This window comes from Notolepis coatsorum (genome assembly GCF_963971535.1).
Source record: "Notolepis coatsorum genome assembly, chromosome: 8".
Lineage (NCBI taxonomy): Eukaryota > Metazoa > Chordata > Actinopteri > Aulopiformes > Paralepididae > Notolepis > Notolepis coatsorum.
This window is the reverse complement of record NC_140172.1, coordinates 59,088,144-59,114,266: the sequence shown is the minus strand read 5'-3', so window position 1 is coordinate 59,114,266 and position 26,123 is coordinate 59,088,144. Positions and strand designations below refer to the sequence as shown.

Sequence of the window (26,123 nt, the reverse complement as noted above, 5' to 3'; positions counted from 1 at the left end):
GCCTACGTCGCAGGTACACACACACACGCAAGCACGTTCTAGCCATTCCTGTTTGCCCACGTCGCGTGCACAAGTCCCATCTCTGGTCTTTGGAAAGACCAGATGAGGACAGAGGAGTTTGATAGTAGTTTACTGAGGATGGACAGATAATGTTGATATCTAAACATAAAAAAGAACAATACATAATAAATTATAATAAAAAATGTATAAAACATTTCAATTGTTGTAGGAACGGTTTGGGAGAGGGAGGTTCAGAGGGGTTTTAGTTTGTGTGGTGTGTTTTGTGGTGTGATAACAATGTTGAAATTGAGACATTTAGCTTTACAACTGAAATAAAATTTTTGTTATTATTTCTGAGAGAGTAAAGTACCGAAAAAGGTACCGTTGGGTACCGGTCCGGTATCGGTTAAAATGAATAGACAGCTGTGGATAAATATATATACCGGTATATAGCTATATGTAGACAGTTTTTGACTAGATATTTCAAAATCAGAGGTTACTGTTTCCTTAGGGATACCATGTTTCTTTTGTAAGTGAAGGTTTGAATGTGGCATAACTGCTGACTTAAATTTAGTTCTATTTAGATTATTTTATAATGTTTTTGGGGGGGTTGGCTGGAGCACCAGGATGTTCCATAATGATAGTTGATTTCAGTTGAAGACAGTGTATGTCGCTGGTACTGAGATAGCACTGGTGTGCAACTACAGTTATTTGGATTCGTTATTTTTGGCTCTATTATACAGTGTATTTCAGTACTTAATGTGTTGTGGATATTTATCGTCTTAGGACCATGTGCAGAGGAGAGCACTCCATTCTGTGCAGACTGAGAGAAGGTGAGTTTCCTGTTCATCCATCCATTGTCCACATTTGACAAAAATCCATCTGACATGACAAAGAACCTCACGTAACATGTAGCCTCTCTCTCTCTCATTCTCTTCTCTTGTGTTGCTCCTTCTAATTGAAGCTACTGGGTCTAGGTATCTGTCTCTCTGTTCTCCATTTTCACCCTTGACTAGCCTCTCTTTAAATTCATATTGAGTGTCTCTATGTCATGCACCCTTATAATGACCTGATTGAACCTGGAGCTGCGTCTAGCATTTTGAAAAAATATGAACCCTATCATACTCTCACAAAAGAATATACTGAAAAGCCATTTGGTAAATGCTTTTGTCTAAAGCGCCTTAAAGGATAACTCCAACATTTTGGGAAATTTGCTTATTTAACATCTTCCCTGGAGTTAGACAAGAAGATACATACCTTTTTTGTCTCTGTGCATGCATTAGGCTTAGGGAACAGACGCTCCGTTAGCATAGCTTAGCTTCATCACTGGAAGTGAGGCAGGACAGTACCCTGACGTTCCCTACAGGTTTGTTGATATTCTCATTCCTTCAAAGGATCTGAACCGATTGAAGTTTATGGATACCATGACTTAAAATCCTCTTACCTTGACGATTAAAAGCCTCCCCAATTTAGAAAACAGTAATCCAATGGCTGGTATTGATAGTGCACTTCCTACTTCCTACTTCCGGTTGCTGCTGAACAAGTACAAGTGCATTGGTTTAGTGCACTTCCTACTTCCGGTTGCTACTGAACGGACGTGTTTGTGCGGACCTGTTCTCCCAAACTTTCTTGACTGTTTTCCTTTTTACGTTATTTTTTCTTTAAATTTATTTATTTTTTAACCATTGATCTTAACTGATCACTGTGACTTTATTGCTTTTATCGTTATATATGCCTATGTTTGTGTACAGCACTTTGAGCTACATGACATGTATGAAAGGTGCTTTATAAATATAGCCCCAGGGGGTCCTTTTAAGCAGGGGGTCTGGGGGTCCCCCACCAGGAAATTTTTTGTTACAAAGACTTAATTTCCTGCATTCTGGTGCATGCATTTTTTTATTTGTACCCTGTCAGTGTTTGTGATGGCATCACAAATTATTGTTAAAAAACAGGCTAGCATATGTATGTATGTAACAGATTCTTATGGATTTTCAGTTTTTTTGTAATTGAAAAAAATACAATCTTTTATTCAACTTCAGCCCTGATCATAACACCACATATTAATTTTATAATTCTAATCCTTTAAATGCCAGTGTGTGTGATGGCATATATTTGCAATATATCAAATGCAAAGTAGATTTTTCTGGGGGGGATTATTACAGGCTAGCATGTGTCAATGATTAGCTTAGTATTGGTATACTACTAACTACTGGACGCTCGGAGCTAACCGGAGCTAACGCAGAACAGGATGTGTAAAGCAAATATAATGACTTCCTTTCTGGGGTTTTCAAAATAAAAGTGCAACGTTTATAGCAGCGGAAAACGTTTATTTTGTACATTATCTAACGTTAACACGAACCTAAACTAACGTTACAACTAACCTAAAGTTAGTTTAGGTTCGTGTTAACGTTAGATAATGTACAAAATAAACGTTTTCCGCTGCTATAGACGTCGCTCTTTTATTTTGAAACCCCCCAGAAAGGAAGTCATTGCTCTCGTTATCTGCTTGAGTGTCCGGTTAGCTCCGTTAGCGTGCAGTAGTTAGTAAGTAAGTAAGTAAGTACCGTAATTCCTCTAATAGTAACCGGGTCTCAAATACAAGCCGGGTCTCTATTAATGGCCGGGTGCGTTCTTGAGCTAAGCAATTATAAGCCGGCCTCCTAATACAAGCCGGGTTACTAATATACTGAGCTGCATACTGAGCTAGTTACTTGATTTCACTTTGAAAACGTTGAAATGACCAGTGACCACCTGTAATTGCACTGTTTACTATTTCATACAGTACTTGGTTTCAATAAATGAACCCAGTACATTTTACTGGGTTCAAACTGACACAAAATGTTGATTTATTCATTATGATCCGTTTGAAAATTTGAAATATAGGCCTCCCTCTTATACAGGCCTCCTCCTAATACAAGCCTGGTACCCGCTACAGTTGAAACAAATACAAGCCGGGGTTACTATTAGAGGAATTACGGTAAGTAAGTATTTATAAAGCACCTTTCATACATGTCATGTAGCTCAAAGTGCTGTACACAAACATAGGCATATATAACGATAAAAGCAATAAAGTCACAGTGATCAGTTAAGATCAATGGTTAAAAAATAAATAAATTTAAAGAAAAAATAACGTAAAAAGGAAAACAGTCAAGAAAGTTTGGGAGAACAGGTCCGCACAAACACGTCCGTTCAGTAGCAACCGGAAGTAGGAAGTGCACTAAACCAATGCACTTGTACTTGTTCAGCAGCAACCGGAAGTAGGAAGTAGGAAGTGCACTATCAATACCAGCCATTGGATTACTGTTTTCTAAATTGGGGAGGCTTTTAATCGTCAAGGTAAGAGGATTTTAAGTCATGGTATCCATAAACTTCAATCGGTTCAGATCCTTTGAAGGAATGAGAATATCAACAAACCTGTAGGGAACGTCAGGGTACTGTCCTGACCCACTTCCAGTGATGAAGCTAAGCTATGCTAACGGAGCGTCTGTTCCCTAAGCCTAATGCATGCACAGAGACAAAAAAGGTATGTATCTTCTTGTCTAACTCCAGGGAAGATGTTAAATAAGCTAATTTCCCAAAATGTTGGAGTTATCCTTTAAGTCCAACGCACAGGGCGGGCGATTTTTACAGTACAATGAGGTCATACATTTTATTTTGTATGGTTGGATCTGTGGGAATCAAACCCCTAACCTTGTATTGTTAATGCCACACTATTACCCACTGAGCTATGAAGGACCAGTATAAATAACATTCACAATAAAATAGTAATATTTTGTTTGTCTGTCATAGCTAGGGGTGGGAATCACCAGTTTCATCACGATACGATACGATATCGATTACATTAAGGAGGATATAATCATTCTGTACTTTGATGATTTTGAGCAATTAACGTGGGATAACAAAGTTTGTATTCCAAAATGGATGTATAGCTGTTTTGTAAGCCTTCATATGTCAATATTGTTTTCAGTTGAGGACAAATGGACAGAGTACATCAGCCTGTGTGGTCTAAGAACACACTCCCAGCTCTCCGGGTCCCTGGTCACAGAACTCATCTATGTTCACAGCAAGACCCTCATCGCTGACGACCGCCGCTACATCATTGGTGAGTCACAAAACGAGGCAGGAATCCATTCAGACGGGCCATTAGCGTGACATGAGTCATCAATGGGCTCCAGCTCTAAGAAGATAATTACTATTCCTGCCCCAGTAGAAGCCTTACTCTAACACTGATTCAGACATGCTTGATGGGATGGGTGGACTGCCATTGAAATTCAGATGCCTTTCATCGTCCTGATTGAAAAGCGACTCCTTGGGCGGTCAGGTGGCGTAGCGGAGATTGCGTTCGTCACCAACGCTGGAGACGCTGGGTTCGCGTGTTCGAATCCAGCTCCCGGTGTTGTCACCAGCTTGACTGGCCGTTCACACTAATACAATTGGCAGTATTAGGGGGTGGGGAAAGCTGGCGGTGGGTCCTGGGCGTTGTGGACAGCGACCCCTACAGTTCGGTCGGGGCGCCTGCTCAGCGAGGGTAGGATCTGGAGAGAGGTAGTGCGGCCTCCCACACGTTACACTCTCCCAGTGAGAATCTGCGCGGCCAGGCTGGCTGCCGGCTGGCTGCACATGCGTCGGAGGAAAGCATGTGACAGTCTCCGGCCTCTCGGACCAACAGTAGGGGAAAGTGTGCAACAACCAGGAAGGGGGTTGGGAATTGGCATAACGACTAACAGTGGGATGGGAGAAAAATCGGAAAAAAGGAGGGGGAAAAAAGATAATAAAGAAAAAATAAAATAAAAGCGACTCCTTGCTATCCAAGCAGGTTTTAGGAATCCGGGCTCTGGGTTTTCCCTTCACTGCTGTCACAGTGATGTGTCCATAGAAACACAAGAGCACTGAATCCATGTAGCCATTAATCAAGAGCAAGTGCCATTTACAGTACATATTCCGTAGTGTTGAAAGTGACTGGTGGATGGAGTTGTCCATTTATACAGGGAAAACACCTAAAAGATTTTCCAATGACTATCACACGATTATCTAGAATTGCATGTAAACAAAGAAATAGGATAACAAACTTCAATAAAAGTTACTTCAATAAAGACAAATTCTACCCTCTCCTGCACATCTAAATACAGCTACGGTGAGTAGTGCCATCAGTCAAATTACATTACAAGAAATGTATTATCCTCAAGGAATCCTATATTTTTTGCTGATCAATTACATTATACTGAAAATAGTCACACTCTTTTCCCCAGACAGGCACTAAGTGGTGACCTGGCACTTCCTCTACCTGTAGGACTAATCATTTTAAATCCACAGTGCGCTTACTGCAGAAAACGTTAATTCACCTCCTGTTTTCAATATTGTATACATACAGTATATATGTGCATAGGTAGCTCAGTGTAATACCTTAAATGATTTTCAGCACAATTTCCCAGTTTGCATAGGCTCCATTGGATGTTTAAAATGGTTTAAATGTATCAAATGTATAAATCTACACTATACATAAACCTACTTGTGCTGTAGTTTACTCTGGATGACTTGGAGAATGAGACAGGGAGGACCTCTATTATTATTGAAGTAACGGTATTAATTATGTCAGTGCCAATCCCTAAATCCAAGTATGTCAATATGATAATATCTGATATATCTGATATGATATATGATATACTATATGATGATATATGATAGATGTGATATGATATATGATATATCTGATGATGTTTCAGGATGCTCTGTGGACAAAAGAAATACAATGTTTGCCATTACCACCAAGAAGGGTGAAGGGTCAGGTTATATGTCACCGCTCCGTGAAAAAAAACTGTTTCATGGCACTTAGCCCAAGTGTACGACTTCACCGGGCTTTCAGATGCCACTTGGTAGTAAAGTCAGAAGTGTACGACTTCACCGGGCTTTCAGATGCCACTTGGTAGTAAAGTCAGAAATTTACGACTTCACCACTTGACGAGTATCAGCTGAATGCGCCGTAGGCACACGGCAGAACATTTGACTGGAGGAAGAGCAACGATTTGACAAACAGACTGTAATCAGACTGAAATGTCAAAGAGATTGCCTTGTTGAGTAAAACTCAATGTAAACCAAACTGAAAAGGAATTACTCAAATGTGACCGAAACTCCTTTAACAACCATGTTTAAATGTGGAAAACGTAGATGTATAAATCACCCATTGGCCGCATCAGTCAGCCCAGAGAGATCAGGATGAGGATGATTCATCCTGGTGGCCCTCAGGTGACCTCTGCTGTGCTAAGAGAGAGGGTGAATAGGAACTGCATTTGTACTGAATTGACCATATTCACACAGCGGCTCAGGTTGGGATTCCTTTCCACCCGGTTTTGCATGTGGATGGTAACGTGTCCGTCAGTTACAAAAGTTCACCCTCTCCGATCTATTCTGTCCGTCAAAATGGACACCAATCTGGCTGAGATGGACACGTGTCCAACAAACAGATACTCCTCATTGAAAATGAATTAAAAACAGATCAATGTAGCCACAGCTAAGTCGTCAGTCTCACTGCAGAGCCCTGAGAGTGATGATATCTGGCCAAAACAGCCATCTTGTTTCACCATACAGTGAATATTGAAATACTTCACCTATAATCACAATCTTGCTTAACTCACACAATGTTGTTGTAACTAAGAGATTCACAGATAAAATTATTATTTCCCTGCAGCAGGCCATGTGAGCGGATCGGAGCGTGAGCGCGGAGCGGGCGGTTTTGACGTGAGCGAGGAGTGGGTTTTAAAATGGGTCGGCGCGACGTCCGGAGCGAGAGTTCTCCTCCGCTCCAATCCACTCCAGGTCGCTCACAGTGGTTTAACACTGTTGATGTAATATACATGCAGTACAATGCCAAAGCAACAGATGGCGATGTACAAACATGAAGGCCATTTTCAACCAATGAGAAGGGTGAACCTGTGATATCCGGTTCAGGCTTTGTCACTGTAGAGACGCCCAGTGTGGGCGTCTCTACTCTCTCTGTTAGAAAAAGTATCGACGCCATTGTTGTTGACGTTAGCTTACATGCTAACGTTAATGGCAGCGACCATAGCATTGTGGCTCGGCTAGCCTATCATCGCTTAATATAGCTAGTGAATGGATAAACAACGTTATTTAACATTGCAGAATGGGTACAATTACAATGCGGCTCAATACAAACAATTGTTAAGGGGCCCAGGGGGTGTAGACTGTTGTAGTTTGAGCTAATTTACACCATGCTCCAAAAAAAAAAAAAAAATCTGCCGAGCGATCCGAGCGATCTGGCGCGGGGCTCGATTCAAGGTGAGCGGGGAGCGAGCGGAGAGCGACTTGGGGGCGGGGTCAACATGATCGATTAGCGGAGCGGACCAAGCTTTAAAGAGCGAAGAGCGGATTTCTCGGCCGCGCCGATCCGCTCACGTGGCCTGCCCTGCAGAGAAAATTATAATTTCCCTGCATAGATCACATTGTATCAACTTCTAATACGAGTTTCATGCATAGAACTAGGTTTCATGTGAGCATTTCCTGGTTGATAAGATGATTGCGGTGGCCTAGTAATAGGCAATAGCAAACATTAAATAATTAACCATTAACCAAACATAAGACTGCTCTGACATCACAATATTGATGTAACATAAGACTGCTCTGACATCACAATATTGATGTAACATAAGACTGCTCTGACATCACAATATTGATGTAACATAAGACTGCTCTGACAGCACAATATTGATGTAACTAAGATATTTTCAGGGGAATTAATTATTTCAATGACAATAGGTTCACAATGGCATGTTATGAACAGGTGCCAGAGAGCTGTGCGGTATTGCCCTCTTGTGTTCAAAAGGTGTATCTTTATTCACTTAATACTGAATATAATATTTCAATGGACAATGATGGAGATTAATTCAAATAAAATACTTTTTGTTGACCTATTTGAAAAATATTCTAGGATTCAGGTCCTTGGCCGTTTCATCCAATTCGGCCCCGGAGTTTGTGAGATTAGCTGTGGACAGATCACGGACAGACAGACAGACAGAAGACAGACAGACAGACAGACAGACAGACAGACAGACAGACAGACAGACAGACAGACAGACAGACAGACAGACAGACAGACAAACACAACCAAACGCATAATCTCCTCCAGGCGTACCACCTGGCGGAGATATTAAAAATAATCCTCGACTTTGGGGGGTGTTGTATTTGGATGATATATATATATGTTTCGCATGAATAGTTTTTTATTGTTATAAGTATTGGTTTGTGTGCTCCTATAGGCTCGGCCAACATCAACGACCGCAGCATGTTGGGCAGCAGAGACAGCGAGCTGGCGGTGCTGGTGGAGGACGAGGAGAGGGTCCCGTCCACCATGGGTGGAGAGGAGTACCAGGCGGGACCTCTCACACTCGCCCTGCGCAAAGAGTGCTTCAGGTCAGGGCAGGGTGTCTCAGCTACTGGTGCCATAGCATAATTTAGTCTTCATAATGATTTTCAAAGGATGAGAAGGTATTTTGAGATGTATTTTGAGTATTCAGAACGGCATTGATTCTCGGCTTGGCCCCATACTACTTATATTTTGCTGCCATCTCGAAAAACAGAGCAAAGTATAGTTATTGAACTGGAATGACACGTGATCTGCAGTATTTGTGGTTGTGAAAGGGTTAGGCCAATTATCTCTGGTGAATAATTTCTCCTAACTCTGTAACCAACATTCAATTAATGGATGAATCGGTTATTAATTATTCAGTACCGTTTACTAAAAATGCACAGAAGAACCCAATAGTTCTCTGAAGAGACAACTACAGAACCCAGTGCACCTGCTAGCCAGTTTTCAAGTACATATCCTCTGGTTTCCAAGGGAACCATCTCAGGTGACAGTTCTCTGCAACCATAGTTCTTATTCTCTTGATGAGAGGATTCTGTTTTGGGCAAACAGAATTTGTAAAAAAATATATATATAATAATAAAGATGTGAAGATTTTACGCTCAAACAGCCCATTAATTCATTGACTGCCACGCTGTTTTCACATCTTTACTCCCTGGCGCCAGCGTTATTGACCATTTTCACGATGTTTACGGACCCAAGTGTCTTGAATCAGAACAGGATCAATACATATAATGTTAGGTAGCCCTCATCCTTTGTCTTCTTCATCTACTATACGGGCCAGACTTTAGTCTGAGCCGAATAGGTTTCCTCATTGTTCGGTTTGATTATAGTTTTTTTTTTTTTTACGTTTTACCAGTAGTGCTGAGTCCAACATAGTCTGGTGGAAACGCACCTTATCGTCCATAATCATCATCCATATAATGCATTTAGTCTTTATCATAATATCCAATAGTTCGTTCTAGGCGATCGCGTCCTGCTCACAGCTGCTCGCAACCTACTAGTCGAGTCCCTAGTTGTTTGGGGGGCTGTGGTTGTTTGGGGGCTGTGGGGCCCATGCATGTTCATAAGGTAGGCGATACTACCACCTGGCGAGATTCAATCGTCATTGCAGGTCCAATCCACACTCGCAAGGCCTGCACGAGTGCCTAGTATGATCAAATAAAAAAAAAAGGAAAAGGAAACTAAAAACGAGATATCTCGTGTTTGGCGCTCAACGCTTGGATTTGAAACACGAGAAATCTCAGAATGAGTTAAAGGCCCAGTCCTCAATCCAAATGTAAATAAAAGGGTAGCCCCACCAATGAAAACCAAAATGGTATTTGGAGGAAATGTGTATATTTGTAATGTTATTGGTAGAGCTCTTGATACACAGGCTTACCGTATATGACATCTACCACATCTTACAGCTCTAAAAACATTGCACATTAAATGTCTTTAAATATTTTAGTCAAATAGACACTGTATTTTGAGTTAAGATGGGTTAAGAAAAAACACATGTGCGTATATATACACAAAGACTTTAAAGACATTTAATTAAGACATTTGGCATTTGTGATGATTTTAGTTGAGCACTGAGCACTCAAGCAATAGCTTGATTCTCATCAGTTACAAAAGTCTCAATTTAGATTATTTGAAACTGAATCTGAATCTAGATTGAGACTTTTGTAACTGATGCGAATCAAGCTATTGCTTGAGTGCTCAGTGCTCAACTAAAATCATCACAAATGCCAAATGTCTTACTCACCACTGTGTGCTATATGAAATGTTAGGATGCACCTCTTTGTACTCACAGAGGAAATCACACTAGGAAAGACAGCCTTCTCCCACATTGCTAATTTAAATATGTATTGCAGAGCTCCTTGCAGGAAGAGTGTTGTTGCTTTCTTTGTTATGTATACTTTATAGGGGTGTAACGATGCATCGAAATGCATCGATCCTAATGTGACGATTCAACTGCATCGATTTGAAAATGTTAGAATCGATTAGAATCTAAAAAAAAATTATTTATGTTTTATTTTTTATTTTGATTGTTTTTATTGACCTATAATCCATTCATGCTGAGTGAATAAGTTCCCCAGCCACATTTGTGCATTCAAAAATGTTGGGGGAATTAACTGATAAGAAAATTAATCGAATCGTGGTCAAATGAAGAGATTTCATAATGCATTGAATCGTTGCATGAAGAATCGTAATCGAATTTAATCGTTGTGAGGTCGCATCGTTACACCCCTTACTTTATGTTTTATGTGACGTATTGCATATTTTACTGCTGCTGTTATCTTGGCCAGGTCTCCCTTGCAAAAGAGATTTTGTATCTCAATGGGACTTCCTGGTTAAATAAAGAATAAAAACTCATATTATATGTTCCGTTCTCTCCAGGGTTCTTGTAGGAGCTGATTCAGACCCCAACATCAATATTGACGATCCAATCAGTGACGAGTTCTTCTTCTTGGCCTGGAATGCAACTGGTGAACTAAATGCCTCGATTTATAAAAAGGTATGGAATTGTTGTTTTTTATATTATATCACTTGCCTCTTAACACTTTGCATGCCACGCCCGAGATTATTCGGGTTATTACCCCCCGGGTTGAATGCCCAATCACGAGAATATTCGTTTGTTCTTTTTTTTTTTTTTTTTTTGTGATCTGAAATCATATTTCATCAACCGTGTCTACCGTTGGAAATTCAGCTACCTCAGGCGCTCAGATGTGAAAAAAGCGCCCCCTATCGTCTCCCAGATGGTAATTCACCCTTTTGGATTGAACTCAATGAAAATTAATGAGAAAAAAAACCCAGCACTCCACATTTTACTTCTCACTCATGCAACCGGCGTCTACCAGCTTTAGTTTTACAGTATACACAGTGGATCACTAAAAGGAGCGATTTTTTCGAATGGCGATCAGGAATTGGAATAATCCATTTGGATACCATCTGATCTCAGGTAAGGAATCTATGTTACCAGTCTAAGGATAATCAGACCCGTTTTCACGGATATATAAGCTTTTATGTGATTATGTGATATCGTTGTTTGACTGTGCGCGCCGTCAGGAAATAGGAGACTCGATTTTCGGCTCGCCGCAAGAGCGTGCATGCGTACACATATACTATCGATAATCTAGCGTTTATTTGAAAACGATTCATAAATAGGCCGAAAAATTACAACGTTCTAGAATATTCCAGGAAAAGGCGATTATCAGGGAATCTCTTCTTTTTTCCGTGAAACCGAGTGCTTTTCAGAATGGTAGAAAACGGAAATGAACCGATAAAAAAACAATCTGCTACGACAATGTTGACTGGAAAATTTGTCTTTGATAAGCGACGGGCAGATTAGACACATAGCCATAATTTAAAACATAGATTAGGCGATATTAACGCTAACATTGAAGTGGCCCTGGGCATTCAAGGTACTAATAATGAATTAAACTTGGGCAGTGAAAGTGTTAAAGCTGCAATAACTATTTTCTGACAGTATCTTTCACATTTTCAAAACTTCTTAACATCAATCAGAGTCATGCTATCAGAGTCATGGTGTCTTACTCAATCAACCCTGCGCCACCAGCAACCAGTCTGTTGTTATTCCATCATTTATTCTTTTTGTTGACAAAACCTGGCCTGTGTATTAGCCCCGTATTTTTTTTCAGCAAACCCCTGGCCAAATTCTCAATCAAGTCTCATCATCAAGGCCACCTAATCATCCCTCCCCCTTAATTGGTTGATATCAACCCCTGTCTCCTGAGCCTTTCAGCCAGTGTGATGTGTGCCTGGTGTATGGCAGTCATTGGACCTCATTCACCAACAGTGTCATAAGATTTCTCTTACGACAACCTCCTTGGAAGGTCATAAGATAAAGTCAACGACAATTACTCCCGGATTCACCAACGCTTGAAGAGGCTGTCTTAACTCGCCAAAATGATCACAGCTGCGATGCCCAGAATGAGAAACGTCACTCATTGACAAACTTGAACACGCGTTACCGTTTACTTAATTTTGCGTCCAGCTCATTATAATGCGAGGGCCATGTGAAAAATAGAGGTTCAGCATTGCCCCTGTATTAATATTCCATATTTATACCATCTTGTTGCGCGCTCCTGGCCACCTACCGCAGCTTGCGCGCGCACACACACACACATACGTACTGTATAGTCTACGTGCATAATGAATGAACGCAGTAGGCTTATATTATTCTAATGACTTGTTTTATTAGGAGATCACAGATACTGCACTGCCATAGTAGTCATTTATACTACATCACAGTTCGACTACAGTACAGTACACATCTTAGCGTTACATCTCCACAGAGTCCGGTCCGCTCACAGTATGCCCGACTCTGTGGGGGCCTTAAGATGTGTACTGTACTTACTGTAGTTATAGGGCAGAGCATATAGTATCTACTAAATCCTAATGAACAAGTAATTAGAATAATATAAGCCTACTGTTCATTCATTAGACACGTAGGCTATACAGTGTGTGTGCGTGTGTGTGTGTGCACTGAACAGGTGGCCAGGAGCGCGCAACAAGACAGTATAAATATATACAGCTTTATTCTTTGGCGGAGTCTTCCTTTAACATGTTAACCTCTTAACACATTGAGTGCCAGCAGGGGGCGCACTATTTATCGCTTGAATGCCAGCCTTTTTGGACTGATTTTCCGATATTTCATGATTTTCGTGGAGCTATTTCTATATTCTATATTATGGCTATGTGTCTAATACGCCCGTCGCTTATCAATGACTTGCTTGTAGTCAACATGTACAAAACGGATTGTTCTTTCATCGGTACATTTCCGTTTTATACCGTTTTGAAAAACTGACGTTTTTGAAAATCTCCAGGGGAAAAAAATTATTCTGTGATAATAGCTCTTTAGTGGAATACACAAAACACGTTGTCATTTTTGGGCCTATTTATGAATCGTTTTCAAATAAACGCTAGATTATCGATAGTATATGTGTACTTATGCACGCTAGAGAAGTGGGCTGAAAAATCTATTTTCTATTTCCTGGTCAGCGCTAACGTCATACACGCACGCACACACATATATGTGAAAAATACATCTGATTACCCCAAGACTGGTAACATAGATTCCTTACCTCACATCAGATGTTCTGCAAAAAGATTATTCCAATTCCTGATCGCCATTCCAAATATCGATTGCGTTTATTGATCCAACGTTAGGTACTCGAAACACATATTCCACGCTGTTCTGAGGGTCCACAATGAATACGATCGGCTCGGGTTACATGCCTGAGAAGTAAAATGTGGAATCCGGATTTCTTTTTCTCATACATTTTCATTGAGTCCAATCCAATGGGTGCATTACCATCCGGGAGACGATAGGGGGCGGTATTTTCCCTGTTCGAGCTCATAGACAGTCCCAATGGTAACGTGAGGCTAGATTGATGAAAAATGAATGGATATCGCTAATAAAAGCAATAACGATTAAATAACAAGATTTCTCGTCATTGGCACTCAACGCATGGCATGAAATAACGAGATTTCTCGTGGCTGGCACTCAAAGTGTTAACAGGCACCCAGAAAAGTGGCAATTTTTTTTACTTGAACTTGAGGACTGCATACTTTTTTGCAAAGCTTAGCTTTATACTTATAGCACATGCATGAGCCTGGTCTCTTTTGAAAGATAACATTCTGACTTCACTTTTAGCGCTAATGAAATAGAGTAACAGAGGTCTGAACTTGCGTTGAATTTGAACTTGAGTACTCACATTTTTCTGTAGTGGTTGCAATAATAAAAAAATATATATAGGTATAAGCTGGAAAACACAGCAGATCCATAGCCGGAAGTCTTATGTAGTACAGGTCCAAATTTGATAAACTTCCATTCAGAAAAGGGTATTTGAGAGAGATCCGTGTAAACCGTGCAACAAAAAAAAAAGCTCTCCAAAATCTATTTCCTCATCCACCGCCTGGGGTATCGTTGGAAAGGTACACTCATTGGCTACAACGCTGACCAATAATTTTCGCCATCAGTGGATGATTGGCAGTTCTGGAGAGTCGGGAGTCCGGGGTGGTCATCTGACGCACACCGCGTAAAAAGACGCTTGCCTGACATATCATCATGTAACTCGAGAAGCGAGGCACGGATTTGGACGAGTGAGGTGGCGTTTGAACGGCAACAAATATATCTTTCGAACGTAATTTATATGTTCGGTGAAAAATGCAGCCCGAGCCGCTAGGCACTCACAAAGTGCTGTGACTTTGTGCGTTCCGCCCACGGGCACGTCGGCCCGAATACGGTACCCCACCCAGGGAACAAAATAATTACCCGCCAACCGCCAATGGCGGGCAGATTTAAGGTTCGGCGAGTAAAAATTAGAGGTCTGCCCGCCACCTGGCGTGTAGTTCAAATATCGATACTCTTATTTTGAAAATCCTGTGCGGGTCTCATTTCCGCCCCAAGCGCAGCTCCAGTCATAATATCTATGGCTCCGGCAGCTAACAACTTTCGGTTCATATGATACTCTTATTTTGAAAAAACCCGTGGCAACTCCGCGATCATATCCGCCCAGTTTGTGCTGTCTGCTCGCATTAAAGCCGAGCAGCGCTACACAGCAGTGCGCCTACACGACCCGAAATACTTTTTTTCCCCCTCACAACAGGTCAAATGCATCTAACATGCTTTGCACCGTCGCCATTCCTTTATGCCCACATCGCCCGAAATGAACGTTACGTTAGCGTAAACTAACAAGCTAATCCTGATCAGAGGCAGAGGAGCCATAGAGAAGAGCAGACAGTATAGACTGAGGAAAGGGAAATGGGGGGGGCACTCTCCCTTTCCCTGTGTGTGTGCGTGCGTTTGGAAAGACTATGAAGTCACTAGTCAGGACTCAGGACAGGAGTACATTATAGTAAATTGAGGATTACTGAGGATGGACAGATAATGTTGATATTCAAATATAAAAAAGTTTCGAGAGGAGTGGAAGTTTGAAGACAGACTAGACTACAATATGATGCAGGGGTGGTGAGTTGAAACAGTGTGTGTGATTGATTGATTGATTGAAAAGTTTATTAACAGATTGCAGAATGGGTACAGTACAGTACAGCTCAATACATACAATTGTTAGGGGGATGCAGACCAGAGAAAGACTTTCGTCTTGTTTACATCAGGGTCCACTCAAAATTATGCTAATATTCCTTATGTTGTTTATGATATTAATTGAAAATAGCATATGAGAGTATTATATAGTAATAATAACACATGGCGATATACTAAAAAGCTATTTATAATTTTTGGCTGGTAAAAAATCTGGGTGATGAATAATGAGGATCTGAATACACAAAGGTAATTATTTGCAATTTAGGCTGGTAAATGGCTGGTACGTCAAAAAGTTTATTTTGTTCCCTGACCCCACCTGTTAAGAGGTTTTAACCCTCATTGAATGTATAACCTCTGCTTACTTTCCCTCAACAATTAACCACTCCGCTCTTGATGGCATTCTTCACTTTGCTGTGAATGATCCCGATCCAGGTCTTCAACTGCCTTCCGTGTAACGACGTCCACAGCATGCGGGAGCTGAAGGAACACTCAAGCCATGAGCGCCTCTGCGACACGGACCCCGAGCGGGCCAGGGAGGAGCTGAAGGCAGTCCGAGGCCTGGTGGTCCACTTCCCCCTCAAATTCCTGTGTGAGGAGAACCTACTTCCGCCGCTGGGGAGCAAAGAGGGGATGGTCCCTATAGGGCTGTGGACATAATGAGGGCACGGCCCCTATAGGGCTGTGGACGTAACTGAGACATCAGCCGCACAGAGGCGACCGAAAAGACTGCAGAAAATGCTGCCATAACCGAAGGGCTCCTTTTTTTTTACCATATTACATTCCATTTATTACCTTACCTAGACGCTGCAAACTAGTTACTGAACTGTGAGCATTTTAAAGATCTGAACTATGCTAACACGATTTTAACATTTTAACATGATTCTTAATCTTTTTTCTTGACTGGACTGAAGATAAAGAATAACCACTTCAAATGAAATGTACACTTTATGCCATGTGTTAGAAGATAATCTGTAGTATATAGCAGTACAATATGTGCTTTGTAACTCATACATATTCCTCATACTTTTCCACCAAATTAGTTTTGGTTCTTGAACCGGTTACGTTCAGGATTCTTGGAACCTTGGAATTATCTAGAGAACCAGCCTCTGCATTTCCACCAGTTTTGAGCAGAACAATTGTAATCAAGGAGGTGTCATCAACTCCAGTAATCTGCTCTCTGGCAACACTTTACAACATGCCAATGCCAGTCAGCCTTGTATTGTAGGTGAAATACTAGAAACATTCTTTTCCCAGCTAATCTCTTAGTTACATCAATATTATGCTGTCAGAACAGTATCATGTTTGTAGGTTAAGTATTTCATGTTCACTATTGGCCAACTGTCAAATCAGGAAATGCCCACATGAAATGCATATTATAAGTATATAGTGATCTATGCACTAAAATCTACTATTTTTTTCCCAGCAAATCTCTTAGATACATCAAGATTGTCTTTATTTTTGTGTCGAAATGCTCCGAACAGGTTTGATGTTGGTGCATGAAGCCATGTATCTGAACGTGTGCGTCAGGGGGACGCGTTGGAAGGTTGGATTTGAAGTCTAGTCTCAGATCATTGGAGAACACTACACTTATTGTGGCAAGGATTTGGGTGGGTGGACCCTCCACCCCCACTCTCTCTCTCTCTTTCTCTCTCTCGCTCTCGCACATGGTTTACCTCACTGCGTATCCAGAAAATCTGTCCGAACATTTGTGGTTGTTATGGTGATGGATATAAAGAGTAAAGAGATTAATCAATTGTGGCTACAGTAGCTGACATGGAGAATGGACAGAAGAAAAGGAAAGGATCGATAAAGTTGAGTGATTTTACTGAATCGGGGTGGAGTGTTACGAGGTGACGTGTAGCGAGAGATTACTGAACGTTTCTGTGGAGCAAATGAAAAGCACAAAGCAGCTCAAATACTCTCTTCAGCAAAGGGTTTATATTTAGTGCCTAACGTTAATGTTACCCGTAACACAGCAGTTGAATCCTCGGTTCCATGGCATCCACACTCTGCTCATTTCCTGTAAACCACCTCTATTATTTTCCAATTTTCACCTAAATTGCAAATAATTACCTTTGTGTATTCAGATCCTCATTATTCATCACCCAGGCAACAACTATCATCATTGATATGATGTGTGAGTCACGCCGCACTTTATTATTTTCTCCAAATGTGGTTATCTTTTTATTCCTTCTTTCAACAAGCACAATAAAAGGTGGTATGAGGATGTTGTATAAGGATGTTGGAGAGCCGCAAGGTGAGGATGGCATAAGAGGTGGTTATGCAACACAGTCAAGGATAAGGTGACCATTAAGGAGGGGTTTAGGAATAAAACATCCTTAAGGTTATTTTTATGCACATACATACATACACAGGTTCTTGTTTTTTCCATCTCAGTGACATGAAATTCTATTCCAGCCAAGTGTTTTTTTCACCTGACAATTGGATCGAGCGTTCTTAGATGAGATCTGAAGGCAGTAGTTTTAAAAGGGGCAAAAACTGTGCAACCTGCCCAAGCCTTTTTTTTCTACATTCCACAGTAAAAGGAATTCAGATAGTCCTAACAGCTCTCAAGTCACCAGCTGTTCGTTTTATAGCAATGGGCAGCAGTCTGTGCTTGTGTATAGACTGTTTCAAATAGACGATAAAAACAAACACAAAACCAGCATTCTATAGCAGACTACATTTGATTTCCTGTGGGTTGTTGATATTCGCAAACAGTGTTACAGGAAGTCAACCGTAGTCCAAGCTGTTCCCTAGCAACGCAATTCCAAATCATACCACGTGCCAGTATGCTGCTACAGCGGCAGGGAGATGCTTGCTCACACCTACCACATGAGAACAAAATGGTGGCTTTGAGTGGAAGATCAATATTAGACTGGAGATAACTTTTATTGTACTTGTAACCTATTTTTGTACATTACTGTATTTTATTTTTATTGGACAAGTAACATTAACACCAGATCTGTATTGTTTCACCACTAATAAAATATTTTTAACACCACTGTCCTTCATAAGAGTCATCTGTAGAAACATTGCAGCCTGTCCTCTCAGTGAAATTATGTTTGTTTAGCTAAATGCATTCTGCAAGGCAGTGTTTACGCATTTCTAGACATGCTTTCATTGTCTAGTTGAGTTACTTGAGCTCTTGAAATGAGGACTAACACTAAAGGACAGGTAAATGTGAGTTTTTTTTATTGTATCTGCTGTACAATGTTTGTTTACATTGGTGATGTTTGTAAACACTCATAAAACTGGCCTATATTCTGATTTACAAAGGGTTAAGAAAGTTTCCAAAAATGTATTTTCCATCTAGAGATCAAACTCTTCAATATGAATATATACATCAGATTGGCCATAGTGAGTGATTAGTCAACTAGGAGACTGAAAAGGAGCAGCCTTGCAACACATCAGTTAATACAAATAATGAACTTTTCAACTTTGAACCTTTCAGTTTTTAGATAGTCAATATGAGTGGCAATATGAAGGCAATATTTTGAATATGTACTTTTACTACTACTGTTTTACTAAATCACTTGAATTGTTTATATTTAAATATGTTTACTTTGGTAGAATTTTGAATTGAGGACTTTTATTTGAAGATGCATACACTGTTCTGTAATGGGTTCCTTTTAAATATGAATGAGGAGAAATCATCCAAATTCATAATTCATATGTTATCCCTACAATCTTGCACTTGTCAAGCTTCTCCACTGACATCAAGTCGGAGACTGATTTTGTGGACACAGTTGACTGTACCCAGGGATGTAGTTCAGGGTTATGTCATTGTCGTTTTCTCGTTAATAACTTAGAACTACAATTACTCAAGCTCAAGTAAAAATGCAAACATTCTATGAATCCAGAAATTCAGTCTCCAATTCATTGTCAATATGTAGTAGGTACAGGAATGTGTGTAATTGATGTCAAAAATGGGTGCGTTGAGTATCTGGTTTCTAGCCTTGAGTTGAGGCCTCTGGAGAACTAAAATCAATAATGCCGTCAAACCGCATACTCTAGGCAAAAGAGCCGTGCTTGGTATTGCACTTTGTTTACTTTTTTTGTTTTGGTCTGACATGTGGGTTGGAGTTTAGTAACTTATTATAATGTGTTTTTCAAAAAATTTAAACAAAGTGCAATGTCAAGCAGGGCTATTTTGCCTATAGGTGGCTGTTTGATGACATTACAGATTGTACCTTTAAAAAGAATGCCATTTCAACACATTGTTTACTTAAGAGATAACACAAAATATGACTTTCAACATTGATTTAAGATGTTTCAGCAACACCCTATGATGTTATTGTTGATACAACTTATGATGTTATAAACACATCAGCATGGTGGTGTAGTGGTTGACACTGTCGCCTCACAGCAAGAAGGTCCAGGGTTCGATTCCCGCTTGGGGACCAGGTTTCCTCGTTACCAGGGCCCTATTCCCCGTACCTGGTTCAACTAAGTCGATCAAGATGTCATTATCCAGATTCAGTTAACCCGATGTTTGAAGCCGGGATTTTCCTGTTCCTCGAAGGTGGATTCAGTCTTGTTAACTCAAACCAGACTTGAGACCCAGGATAAGTGCGCGCGGCCGCTCCAGTTGAAAAGCCAGCACGTATCGATAGCAGAGATCCTGATTCTCTAGCGGCATTGATTGATTAATTGATTTAAAACTTTAGTAACATATTGCAGTACGGCTCAATCGCCTCGCCGACAAGTTAAATGCGTTATCTATAGGCTAATTTTAAGTCCCTCATTACCTCAATCAATCAGATTATATTTCTTTAAACTTGCCTGCTGGATTGAATAATCAAATGAGATCTTGCTAGCGAAAATAATTAGTTAAACTGTTATACAGAATAACGATACGGCTCTCTTACCCATTGATTGATGTATGGTCGATCTTTTACTTATCTCCACTGTGGTGTAACGGGTTCTTCTTTTGACTTTCACGCAGACGACCGGGGTTCGAAACCTAGTCTTTTCCTTTTTTTTGCGATGTAGGAATAATTCAATTTGGTGCACGTTGAGAGCTATATAAAGAATGACATCCTCAATGCATGTAGATTTATAATATTTTAACTTAAAACTAGGCTACTTTGGCGTATAATCATTATTATTATATTCCAAAAAATTATATTGGAAACACGGGGTTTCGAACACCGGTCGCCGGGTTGCCAGGATTGAGCACTACCGCTGCGCCACTGTGCCAGATGGGATAAATTCATTGTTTATACATTAATGAACGAGAGACCCGTGTTTAGAATATTCTTTATTTTGAATGAAGTTTTATCTCTTTATCCTCATTCATTAATGTGACGTCAACGGCTCATTCAATTTCTCAAATCCGTCAAACAGCGCATCTCATCAGACATCTTAATCCCAGTTACAATTAAAATAACCACATAATGTGTACATCGCACCGAGCGAGCGCCACGGTATATAACGTGCATTATTTAGGACATTTCAAAAGCCCCCTCTGGAAGAATGGAGCACAAAAACGTAATTCAGAATGGTATAATGCAGATCGTAGACTGTGGGAATAATTTCAGGAAACGGGCTGTAATTTCTTTGCGGGGGCGTGGCGATGGTTCATCCGGCTAACTTGAACTTAAACCCTGCTCTCGACCAGGCTCAAACTTTTTGATCTGTTGTCATGGTGATTTAGACAATCCAGCTTCGGGGAACAGGAAGGTCCGGCTTAAGTCAGACTTGACCGAAAGTTATCCGGCTAACTCAGTTATCCAGGTATGGGGAACGGGGCCCAGGTACCCAGGTGGGGTATCTCCCAGGCCTTTCTGTGTGGAGTTTGCATGTTCTCCCTGTGCTCGCAAGGGTCCCCCCCCCCCCCCCCCCCCCCATAAGAGAAACCCAATGGAAAAACATGCACAACAGATCGCTGACGCTAGTCCCTGATGAAGACAGTATGGCCTATATGTCTTTATTTTTAGTGGACTCTTCACTGTTGCACATTTTGCAGAATGATGGTGCAAAGCACATGCACTTCACCTGTGGGTTTAGAACATTGATGGACTTGTAATGAGTTTATATTTAATATCCGGGAGCTCACACTGCAAGCCTCAGTGCTCAATTCCGATGTATTGCTCAGATCTGATCTTTTTTTGTGTGGCCAATATTAGAACCCAATGAGCAATAAAGAAGATGAAAGTAAAAAAGTGTGAAGTAAAAGTCGCATGAAAGTCACGTGACGTGACTCTTCAGACGCCGGAGGTCACATATTATTGCAACAACAACAAAAATCATGTATCTGAATTAGGAGGACCACATAGAAAGTGGTCCAAATCAGAATTTAAAAGATCGGGTGCCATGTTATTTATTTGTGCTATTCACACTGTTGTGGATCAAATCAGATCTGAGTTATGAGCAAACAAAAAAAAATCTGATTTGGGCCATTCTCACCTGCAGTGTGAACGTAGACGGTCTCTAGTTTGAGTTCTACTGTAGTCCTCCAGGTAATTTGTCCCTGGTGAAATACCGTAGGACAGCGAGCTGGGAGAACAGTGTGGACGCAGAGAGACAGTGCGTGGTGGTGAGAGCAGTAGAGCACGACTACAGGCCCAGCGGAGCACCGTCCACAACATGGCGAGATAACAAGTTGGCTGCTTAGCTGCAGTTTGCAACCGTGCACCTTGCCTTGCTATTTAGAAGAAGTACGTACAACTTGGGATGTTACAGCTGGACGACATGGTCTGTTTTTAAACAATCGAGGGCCGGTTGGGCACTAGTATACGGTTTATTATAACAAGAATTGTTCATTGTGTTCCCCCCGAATGGTTGGTTGGCAGTGCTAGGCGGCGCGACTGTAAACACACGGGAACGAAACGGGAAAGTTAACGTTTGGAATACTAACGGTATCGTAGCATTAATTAGTTAGTAACCCTAACCGCGCAAAAATAACAACGCCAGCCAGGTCGCACCTGACGGGTTTGTTTCCACACGAGCTGCACCCAAATTCATGGAATATCTGGAAACCTCTCAGGTGGAGGATTTACAACCGGACCGGTGTGATTATTATTGGATTTGTTCGTCTTAACGGGAAACGAGCTAATTGTCTAACTTGTAATACGGGTAGTCGAGGGCGATAACGTTCGAGTTTTACAATTCTGTGATGATGGGGTTTTGAGGAAACGTTACAAAAAAACTCGCACCTGAAAGGGTTAACGCTGTAGCAAGTTTTTACATAACCTTATTGTATCGCAGCCGAAACGAAGCCACCGTGGTGTTCGTGTTATTATTATTTATTTACACAGGTGTGGGTTGATCGTTAACAAGGTAGAACATGTTTTTATTCTGATATATAAACGCCAACCTGTGAGTCGGTAACGTTAGCGAACAACCACTGGTCGCCATCATCACATCACCAGTCATCTCGCATAATAATAATAACAACAACCGTAGCATCGCTGAGTATAATAACGGTTACATCGGTTTGGCTTTATCGACGTTTACAGGGAGTGTTTTAGTATCGCAAATAGCTATCCGGTAACTAGTTCTGACTGTAACGTTGTTTATTCTGATGGTGCAGCAGTAGAGTGTTGTCAAAATGAACGCTGCTACAAGGTGTCCAACTACAACACCGGGGGTGGATTCCACTGCGATAAACAGCTAACAGTCCTATCCTTATCCGTACTAGCTGTCGTTTTAGCGAAGTGGAGTTCGTTTTTGAAAGAATAGCCCGGTTACCTAACGTGTGTTTAGATATAACGTAGCGTGTAGGTTAGCCAACCTCAGTCGGGGCTAACGCGAGTTGAGCCAACTGGGTGGTTTTATGTGTGTGCGATCCGTGCACAGCCAGCAGATATTTAATCCTGTCGATGTTGTGACGACAACGCTACGCTATAGTGTTGTTCTTCTTGCACAGTTGCGGTGTATTCGTGTGTAATCTGCCTCCAGCATTTACATTCTTGTAATTGATTGGCTAACTTGTTAGCTCACAACAACACTACCAACTTTTGCCAGCAATGTCTGAAAACGCCCCCACCACCCGAAGCCTGGATGACATCGACCTCGCTGCTCTGAGGGTGAGTAAAAACCAAATGCAATATTTACATTTGGATATCGGTGGTGCGAAACACAGGCGTACGATTTAGTTTCAGACACACAAAAAAGGTACATTTTGGTAGCAAAATGGGTTAGGTGAGACAGTGAGACCTTTTTAGAGTGGTTTAGTGCTAGGCCAAGCAATAGACAATTTTCAGTCAGATTGATCAAAGTTAGGCTGATTATCACCAAAGCAAATCTACCAATCCATGCAACTTTTGCGGATCAGTTATGTTTTTAGAAAGAAATGAGACACAGGGCTAAGGAAATTTGATATGGAGGCCCCAGATTAGATTAAAATGTATTGTCATTATACAGCACAAAGAAAATAGGTTTGGCATCCAACCAGAGTGCAAATGTAACAGTAAAGTACAGTCGTAATATACAATGTACAGGTGATTAAACTGACAATAAAATATATACATAATGTACACAGAGTAATGGTGCTACTGCTAATCAGTTGTATGTAGAGTTGTAGTATTATTATGTACAGTGATACAGGTATAAAGACACTGTGGTAGTAAGTCATACTGGCCAGCAGCATAACTAGTACGAGTAGATAGATTTGGGAATTGTTTGGGTTTTTATCAATTTAGAATGCTAAGTGTTCTGTAGTTATTGGACAACTTGCAGAAGGAAAGTAATCAAAACAAGAGCAGGACACTGGTTGAGGCTGGACACAGTGTATTTAGGTCAAGGCCTAATCATTGGGCTTTGTCCAGTTGGAGGATGTTTATGGGGTATTATGAAATGGTTTGGGGTATTAAGTGTTATTTCACTCACAACAAATGCCATGTTATGCCTGCTTCATGACAACTGCGACAATGCTCAATGCATCAGAGTGTTATGCGTCAAAGTAGCAGTATTGTGAGCAGTTGACGTATAACAAAATCACTGCATAACTGTTAACCTATTTTTCATTGGATTGGAACTTGTCAGGCAGGAGGCTCTTGTGATCGTATCCACTGTTTGTTTGAGAGTGGGGGAGCAGACAGGCTTCATTGCCCCCATTTACTCCCACTAGCATTGTTAACAAACGCTGCCATTTTCTGACATCAAGAGAGTTCACACCCCAAACATACTCAAAATTAGCCCACCACTGATCCGGTGTTACTCTGTGTTCAGGCATCCAGAGTACATTACTTGCCCACTGGTGTATGTTTAATTTTTTTTATAATAATAATACATTACATTTTAAATAGCGCATTTCTAAGTACCCAAAGTTGCTTTACACACACACAATAGAATAATTTAATAAATACAGAATAAAGAACAAAGTAAAATGTAACAAAGAAATATCAACAATAAAACATAAATCATTTAAAATGTAAAGCTTGAGTGGAGGGAGGATGATGAACAGGTGAAAGCAAGATTGAAGAGGTGGGTCTTGAGGGCCTGTTTGAAGGAGGGGAGGGTGGTTGATTGACAAATGTGGATGGGGAGGGTGTTCCAGAGGAGGGTGTGGAAGGCCCTGTCGCCTCAGGTCCGGAGCTTAGTCCAAATAAAACCCATATAGTTAATTTTCGCATTTCAGTGCTCACATTTATCAAATACAAAAAAAACTAATTTCAATAGTTAGTCAGACAACATTATAAACTGAATGCGTCTGTGGACAGCAGATCTATTTTATAGGTTGCAGTACATAGTAGCTTAACACTTTGACTGCCATGAAACGTCTTTTCACGTCATTGCTGGCCATGCTCAAGTTGCCGGGGGACGCTGTACAGCGTCCTTATATCAATATTTAAAAAATCTGCGATCGGATTAATATGTCCCCTCCGCTGGCCTGAGATCCACCAGCAGGACCCACTGAGCTCTCTGGCGGTTCAGGAGCGCCATCTGGTGGCCGATCGGCGCAATCGCCAAACAGGATGTTGAATAGAGGTTGTCATGACGACCGTAGTACTTCCGGGCGCTCGCTATAGTTCATGGGACTCTGGCTCGTCACGCTACACGGTGATCGATTGGCAATAACTCGATAAACAACATGATTTGGACGTATATACCATTATACAAGCTGGAGATGGACCGGGTAAAAATATATCCCATAATGATAAGATTTCTACTCGACGATGATCGCCCAACGGCGCGCGGAGACTGGGGTGAGTTTCAGCGTGTAACGTTACCGTGTTCGATACTAACTGCTAGGGCTGGGCGATAAAACGATAACGATAACTATCGCAATAAATTATTTCCTCGAAATAAACATGAAACGTGGTCGCAAAGTTTCGATATATCGATTTTCCAAGCTTGGATATGAGCACGCACTAACAACCAATCGGTGAAGGAGATGGCCGAGAGCGAAGGAGACCAGGAAGGAGACCCAGCGCTGCACCTCTGGGTAGAGAGGTAGGACTCACTCAACAACAAGGCTTGCTAGGCTAACTAGCTTGCACGGCGACGTTTTATATATTTACGTGCAGAGTATGTGTGCGCTGTGAATTCTGAGGCCACGTTCATAGTAGTGTGGGGTATACAGTGGACGTCGTTTCAATATATTGTGGCGGAAGAGAGTATTTTAGTGTCATATTTATTACATTGCCATGAGATATTCCGCTTGTCGGCTAACTTCTAACGTGCGCGGACTGATGACGACATCAACTCGACTCGAGACATTCGCAGCAGCATAATAAGACAACA

At 41.1% G+C, this 26,123-nt stretch overlaps 2 protein-coding genes across 3 annotated transcripts in view; both read left to right on the top strand.

The window, feature by feature from the left end:
• Positions 1 to 18,435, top strand: part of pld2 (phospholipase D2) — a 171,093-nt gene extending 152,658 nt beyond the window's left edge. Inside the window, exons 20-24 of the mRNA XM_084319773.1 lie at positions 787 to 833; positions 3,968 to 4,102; positions 8,271 to 8,424; positions 10,760 to 10,877; positions 15,864 to 18,435. Of these exons, the coding sequence (XP_084175899.1) occupies positions 787 to 833; positions 3,968 to 4,102; positions 8,271 to 8,424; positions 10,760 to 10,877; positions 15,864 to 16,088 (679 nt within the window). The 3' untranslated portion in view covers positions 16,089 to 18,435. The remainder of the gene's footprint in view (positions 1 to 786; positions 834 to 3,967; positions 4,103 to 8,270; positions 8,425 to 10,759; positions 10,878 to 15,863) is intronic.
• A 3,539-nt stretch (positions 18,436 to 21,974) lies between these two features.
• mink1 (misshapen-like kinase 1) overlaps positions 21,975 to 26,123 on the top strand; it is a 255,643-nt gene continuing 251,494 nt past the window's right edge. The window contains exons 1-2 of one of the 2 annotated variants that reach the window (XM_084320845.1): positions 21,975 to 22,093; positions 23,403 to 23,464. In XM_084320845.1, coding sequence (XP_084176971.1) covers positions 23,405 to 23,464 — 60 coding nt within the window. In that variant the 5' untranslated portion in view covers positions 21,975 to 22,093; positions 23,403 to 23,404. Of the gene's footprint in view, positions 23,465 to 26,123 lie in introns of both variants that reach the window. The other variant, XM_084320846.1, reaches the window with a different exon arrangement.